General features: G+C 49.4%; 3 protein-coding genes across 3 annotated transcripts; all 3 read left to right on the top strand.

Annotated features, from left to right (window-relative positions):
- Positions 1 to 762: 762 nt before the first annotated feature.
- TEOVI_000213400 (uncharacterized protein) lies at positions 763 to 1182 on the top strand (the record flags this gene model as incomplete). The annotated part of the gene is made up of 1 exon (XM_067225248.1): positions 763 to 1182. The coding sequence occupies one exon, from the start codon at positions 763 to 765 to the stop codon at positions 1180 to 1182; it is 420 nt and encodes a 139-aa protein (XP_067081349.1).
- A 383-nt stretch (positions 1183 to 1565) lies between these two features.
- On the top strand, positions 1566 to 3320 carry TEOVI_000213300 (ATP synthase alpha chain, mitochondrial precursor; the record flags this gene model as incomplete). The annotated part of the gene is made up of 1 exon (XM_067225247.1): positions 1566 to 3320. One exon carries the CDS (start codon positions 1566 to 1568, stop codon positions 3318 to 3320), a length of 1755 nt encoding a protein of 584 aa, XP_067081348.1.
- A 448-nt stretch (positions 3321 to 3768) lies between these two features.
- Positions 3769 to 4776, top strand: TEOVI_000213200 (oxidoreductase, putative; the record flags this gene model as incomplete). The annotated part of the gene is made up of 1 exon (XM_067225246.1): positions 3769 to 4776. The coding sequence occupies one exon, from the start codon at positions 3769 to 3771 to the stop codon at positions 4774 to 4776; it is 1008 nt and encodes a 335-aa protein (XP_067081347.1).
- Positions 4777 to 7282: the final 2506 nt, after the last annotated feature.

Genomic DNA, 7282 nt, shown 5'->3' with positions numbered 1-7282 from the left:
GGGGGGGGGGGCGGAGGCGAAGCATGATTGTGATCACGGCAGGTGGTTTGCGGCAGCACACCATGAAGTTGTTTGCTTATTTTGCCTGCGTGCGCGCGAGCGGGGGTGAGAAAACTCGTTCTCTGTAGGGATGGGAGCGGAATCGCATTTGTGGTAATTAATTCCCTCGGTTTGCGGTGGGAGAGGAGGAGGATGTTCTCTTTTAAGCCTTTCCCCCTCGTGCCTATTCGCGTAAGTTGTGCTGAGTTGATGGCCGTCTCAAGAACCGTGATCCGCCACTTTACCTTGGTGTAGATGTGAGCCTACACAGGCACTTTTCAAATTTCTTTTCACTCCTCCCCTTTCTCATCATCTTATGTTTGAGACTTTCCGGGATGCCAATGCTCATACCTATCAACAATGTGCAAGCGTTGCCACATGTTTTGTTTCTCTAAGATGCGGGGCAGGGACTACGCCCGTGCGGCTCTCCGGTCTTCCCCCTCATCTCCAATTGATCCTTAGCATCTTCCCAGTCCCCTTCAATCTGCTTTACTGTTGCTGGCGTTGGAGGTGTTCTGTTGACATCCCTTGGCAAACGGATTTGTTCCTTTCTTTTTTTGTTATAGTTGTTGTATTACTATCCTGAACAATTTCAGGGACTTGAAGGTTACTTGATTCTATTTGCTACTACGACATTCGTTCCGAGGTACTTCACCTAACCTTTGGTGTCGCTGTGACACAGAAGGAACACGCACATAACAGCATAACCACACGACCAGCATAATGTCACGAAAAGCTCTTACAAGACCACTTACCGCACTCGCGACATCCATGAGCAAGAGGATCGATCGCATGAATGAGCCGTTAAAGCGTCATGTTGAAGAGCATTACCGCTCGGGTGAGGATCTCTGTGCAAGTGTTTGGCGTGAGTACTGGTCATATCAAAGGGCACTCCTTCCTTACCGTTGGAGAAGGCTCTCCGGTGAGCTGTCGTACATAAGAGGGGGGCGGCTTTCCTTAGCTGCAACGGAGACAAAGGACGTCGTTCTTTATCTCCGTGCAATCACGAAATGTTTGTTTCTATTTCTTCTGTGTACCGTAGTGGGACGTCGTTCCGTTTTCCCTCCACTGGAGCCCGGCTCTCCATTCGCTCAAGAAATTGAAGCAAACTGGCAGCCAAACCACAGACGTGGTGTTTTGTAAATTGATGCTTGATGGACCAAACATTACGGGAACACGCATTTCTTAGCGTTTGTGGTGACTGCTGCCCTGTTGTGTGGTGGGGGTAAAAGCTTTGGAAGCAATAATACAAAGGCTTACGGTTTGTGTAAATTGATGCAAGGCATTGAAAAACATATTTACAGAACAAAATGGAGCCGAAAGTTAGAGAAAAAAGTATGACGTATCGTACACGCTGTATTAAAATACAAACCCATATGAACATGGGCCTACAACTGCAACGGCAGCATGCACACACCTCGTATTGCCGATATATGTCTACCAAAATCATTTTTAAAATAATATTTTCATTTCTAACACTTTTCCTAGGGTCCCAAGTCATCTAAGCAACACCACCTGCACAAAGTATGCGTCGCTTTGGTTCCAAGTTTGCCTCCGGGTTGGCGTCACGCTGTGCCCTGGCCTGCCCCCTAGCGAGCGCAGCAACGGCACCGGCAGGTGCCAGCACCACAAGCAGCACATCTTCTGCTCAGAAGTCATTCTTTAAAACAACTGAGATGATTGGCTATGTTCACTCGATCGATGGCACCATTGCCACTCTAATCCCCGCGCCTGGGAATCCCGGTGTGGCGTACAACACCATCATTCAGATTCAGGTGAGCCCCACAACATTTGCCGCTGGATTGGTATTCAACCTGGAGAAAGATGGCCGTATCGGTATCATTCTGATGGACAATATAACGGAAGTGCAGTCTGGTCAGAAGGTAATGGCAACAGGTCAGCTACTGCACATTCCTGTGGGAGCCGGTGTGCTGGGGAAGGTCGTGAACCCACTCGGCCACGAGGTTCCGGTGGGGCTCGTTACCCGCAGTCGCCGCCTGCTGGACAGCACGTTGGGTAAAGTAGACACTGGTGCACCCAATATCGTGTCCCGCTCGCCTGTGAACTATAATCTGTTAACCGGTTTCAAAGCTGTCGACACCATGATTCCGATTGGCCGTGGTCAACGTGAATTAATTGTGGGCGACCGCCAGACGGGCAAGACCTCCATCGCTGTCTCGACCATTATCAACCAGGTGCGTATCAACCAACAGATTTTATCCAAGAATGCGGTCATTTCCATTTACGTCTCGATTGGGCAACGGTGCTCGAACGTCGCGCGCATTCATCGCCTTCTGCAGTCATACGGTGCACTGCGGTACACAACTGTAATGGCTGCCACGGCTGCAGAACCTGCTGGTCTCCAGTACCTGGCTCCGTACGCTGGCGTCACGATGGGCGAGTACTTCATGAACCGTGGTCGCCACTGTCTCTGCGTGTATGATGATCTCTCTAAACAGGCTGTCGCATACCGTCAGATTTCGCTGCTCCTTCGTCGTCCACCGGGCCGTGAGGCATATCCGGGTGATGTCTTCTACCTGCATTCACGGCTCCTGGAACGCGCGGCTATGCTTTCCCCTGGAAAGGGTGGTGGCTCCGTGACAGCGCTTCCCATTGTGGAGACGCTGTCTAACGACGTGACTGCGTATATTGTGACGAATGTAATTTCCATTACTGACGGTCAAATCTACCTCGATACGAAACTGTTTACTGGTGGCCAGCGTCCTGCAGTGAACATCGGTTTATCTGTGTCACGTGTGGGCTCCTCCGCGCAGAACGCGGCGATGAAAGGAGTTGCCGGAAAGCTGAAGGGGATTCTTGCGGAGTACCGCAAGCTCGCCGCCGACTCGGTGGGCGGCCAGCAGGTACAAACGATCCCCATGATCCGCGGTGCCCGATTCGTCGCGCTGTTCAACCAGAAACAACCCTCGTATTTCATGAATGCAATTGTGTCTCTGTACGCGTGTCTGAATGGTTACTTGGACGACGTGAAGGTTCAGTACGTAAAGTTCTACGAGTACCTGCTTGTCCACAGGGATCTGGGAATCATGTACGGTACTGCGAAGAATAAGTTCTTCTACATGTATGTACAGGAGCTGAACTACCTGATCCGCTTCTTCACTTTGAATAGTCCAATCTTGCACGGGGAGCTTGAAGAAATGTTGAAACAACATACCCACCTGTTTCTGCAGCATTACCAGTCGAAAATGAATGCCATCAAGAGCGAGAAGGATGTGAAAGCACTGAAAAACCTACTCTACTCTTGTAAGCGGGCAGTGTAGTTTAGCTAGCAGGTCTTTGTTAGTGAATGAGGTTAGCCTCCGGTAGCACTTTTATTTTCACTTTTAGGTATAAAACTCCAGAGAATTGTACACGTGGTGGTTTTTGGTTACGGACCGGATGAACACATGGACGGTCCTTTCTTTATGGTTAGTAAGGCGTTAACATTCTTTGATCATATGGTGGAATATATATCGCGGGAGGCGGTGTGTTTGGTGGTTGTTGTTGTTTCGTGTACTTACCTCTGAACAGTAGAGAAGTGCGTTTCGCTCTGTCGGCTTCGATGCTCACTACAACTGCGGTCACCGCTTTTGCCCCTAGGGAGGTAACGTTGCCGATTGTCAAGGACGGATTTTTAGTGACGACCACTGGTGTGCCTTATTTGCACTTTTCTCACATCTTGCCGTTTATTTTTACTTAATATCATACTCACTTGAACTTAAGTTTTGAATGTCGAGGCTGTCTTCGAAGGCGTGGCTGTATACTCGGTGTGGACCGATCGCCCATGTCTTGAAGTACGAGACCATGGAAATTGTTCCAAAAGGGAACGAAGTAGTAGTTGATGTGTTACAAGCACCGCTTCACCGTGTAGACGCGGCGGTGGTGAATGGCAGTGTGCTGGGTCGACGTCGGCTGCAACTCCCTTCCTTCCCAAGGGTAGGTGGCTCTGAGGGTGTTGGTGTAGTGGTCGCCAACAACGGCTCCAGTGTTATAAAGGAAGGGGACACAGTTTGGGTAGCGCCGCTGAATGGGTTATGGGCAACGCGAGTTGCCGTGCCTTGCAACTCCGTACATAAAATCGATTCCAAATACATTCCACTTGCGGTGAACGCTTCTAACTACATAACTGCACATCGCCTCGTCAATGGTTTTACATCTTTACGTAAGGGACAAGTCATCGTGCAGAACGGCGGTAGCAGTGCTACATCCCTTGCCGTGGCAGCTTTGGGTAAACTCCTCGGTTTCCGAGTTCTGACGGCCAGTACCCCGGGTGAGCGGTTCGACAAGGCAAAACAACGCCATGCCGAATATGGCAGCGAGGTATTCGAGTACAATGGAAAGGGATCCCGAGCGATGCGTCAAGCACTGGGTGGTTCCGCTGCAGCACTGTACCTCAACGCCATTGGTGGCCGGCACTTCGATACGTTTCTCGGGCTTCTTGGGAAGGGGGGTCACGCAGTGTCTTACGGTGCACAAAGCGGTGTGGGACTGATGATCTCCGGGTCAAACATAATCTTTAACGAGGTAACAATGGAGGGGTTCCTTCTTCCATCATATCTAGCGTCACTTTCATATGAAGAGCGGCAGACACAACTGGAGGTTGTTTTGCAGCAACTGTCTTCTGTGGGGTTCAAGTACCCGACGGTCGTGGCGCCTTCTTTGGAGAAGATGCCAGACGTGTGGGACGAATGTTTTGTTCACGGAGGGACAAAGGGTATTGTTGTTGTCAAGAAGTAAATCTACCTCTTGGGTGGGCACCACTCTTGTTGGAGATTTATTATAGTACGTTAGTAGTTTAACTTGTGAACCCATATTTCTTTGTAGCTTGGGCCCTTGCGGAAGCGCGTTGACAGGTCGTCACTGTTCATTTAATTTGTAGGAAATGTTGCTGTGTTACTGCTCCCTCCCCCATTGCTTTTACCGCTAGCACAGGCTGCGCACAGATTCGCGTTAGAGTGTCTGGGGGAAGGATACTCGACAGCGTTGCGGCTTGCATGGCAACATTCCCTGTTGACTAATACTTTGTACGTGAGTTGCTGAGAGCCTGGATTCGTGCCAAGCATAGTGATCGTATGAGATTTAGCCTTACCTTGGCTTCCGCCAGCTGAAAAAAATGAAACAAGTAACTGTAGCAGGTGAAGTGTCGCTGTTAAGTAAGTCGCACCTTGCTGTCATTTGCTGGGTGTTACCGAATGGATTGGGTATCGAACTTATCATTGTAAGCGTTAGGTGGGAGGATAAACGAGGACAAAGAAAAGGTAAATGGGGAGGCGTGAGGTGGTTAAAAGGACTTGGGAATCTGCAAAAAAGGGATGCGAGTGAAATAGCTCTTTATTGCGTGCGGACCAACTTTGCGGTTCCGCTGACCGAGTGCGCGGGCGCGCGTGTATCTATGTGGAGATACAAGCATTCTTTGGCACACCGTAAGCACCGTGAATGTATGGTACTCTGCGCCCTCCGGCATATCTCTCTTTGTTGAAATTGACTTGGGTTAGGCTCGGTCCATCATTTATAGATGTGGTGGGGGGGGAGCGTGCGTTCTTTCAAACACTTCTTCTTTGACTGTGCTTCCTGTTAGGGGGCGGAAAGAAAGTGCTTGCATGCGTGCACGAACAAACCCCCACGACACAGATGTCCCGTACCTTTTATGTTTCCTTTCCTCACTCCCAGTTCGATCAGCTGCTTCAGGGTTTGCTACATCCCACACTACTATATGTCTTCAGATCCTTGCGAGTGAGCCGCGTACTTATATTGGTATTAACTGCCATTGGTTCGCCTACGCGTTTCGGGCCATGACGACACTCTCTTTTTTTCTTCGTCGCATGTGTATGCACTGGGAAAGCATCCCCTCCTTTATACAGTAGCGGGTAGCTTCCTTTTCATTAATAAGTAGTAACGGGGATCGTTCGTCTAGCATGCCACCACCCCACCGCGATAAGGCGGTCGTGCGCATTAATGCGTTGGCGGTCTTGGAAGATATACAGCGGACTGGGTGGCTCATAGAAGAGTTTAGGCGCCTCAAAAAAGAAGGAGGAAGCCGTGTGGAGCTTAATGGACTAAAAGAAGAGATTCATAGATTAAGGGAGGCGCAGAAAGCGTTCCTTGGAAACCACGATAGGACATGTGCCGCTGCGGCTGAAGAACCAATATCCAGTTCAAAGAGGAAGCGGGACACCAAAACCACGACCGCTCAACAGCCCCATCGGAGTAGCAGCCATGACGTCCAAACGGAGACCACACAACCGACACTGCAGGCATACACTGGATGTCAACTAGGTCCAGGTTTTGTGTCAGAACAGCACCCCATAGCGGGTACTCGGTCCTCGAAGGAATACCAAAAAAGGGGGGATTCTGTCACAAGGCCTCCAACATCACTGCTTTCCGACGATTATGAGACACGAAAACACTCATCCGCGATGTTCGCAGTCGTCTTAGCTGAAGCACACACCCGCCGCGAGATAGTTCACAAGTACGAGAAGAAGCGTCTTATCATTGCAGCCTCCTTCCGAGAGGAAAAAATACTAGTCTTGCTATCAGCACAACATGTGAGCGCACATCTGCACCACCAACCAACATCAGCAGGAAAAGTAAGTGGTCCCCACGGGCTGCAACAAGCAGACAAAGCAAGAGAGTCGGTGCAGTTGTCACAGCAAAGCAACAAACTATTCACAGACCCATGGTGCCCACCTCGAAGTACAGGGATTGGTAATAACCTAGAGACAAGTCACTGCTTTTCATCAAGTATAATACAAGACGCACAGAAAAAAGTAATCCACGAGCAGCGGCACAACAAGTACGATGAACAAGCACACAAACACTACAAGAAAAGTAACAACCACAACAATATCAATACAGAAGCTCCGTCTGCTTTCAACACCATCTCGCTCATAACGCGACAACCAGCTGCTGAAAGAACGACAATCACAAGACATACTCAAAGTATACAAAACACAAACCCGGCACCAACAGAAAACAAAGCAACACAAACCCTCGCTATACAAGCAAAAGAAACACACGAACCAACAAAACATTTTGAAGAAAAAAGTTACAGCTCTAAAACACAAAGCCAAAATTTTAGCGATCGAACGGAAATCGAACGAAAACAAACTCACACTACCTCACGGATTGAAACAAACTACCCCACAGCACAGCACGCATACACAAAACAAAAGGAAATTACGATTCACGCCTCTCAACACGCTCCATCTCTCGAAGAAGAGGCGAGACTCAGAGCTGAAGAAGA

Source organism: Trypanosoma equiperdum (genome assembly GCF_001457755.1).
Source record: "Trypanosoma equiperdum strain OVI genome assembly, contig: ctg_504, whole genome shotgun sequence".
Classification (NCBI taxonomy): domain Eukaryota; phylum Euglenozoa; class Kinetoplastea; order Trypanosomatida; family Trypanosomatidae; genus Trypanosoma; species Trypanosoma equiperdum.
Note: the sequence above shows the minus strand (reverse complement) of the source record. Positions and strands in the feature narration are given on the sequence as shown.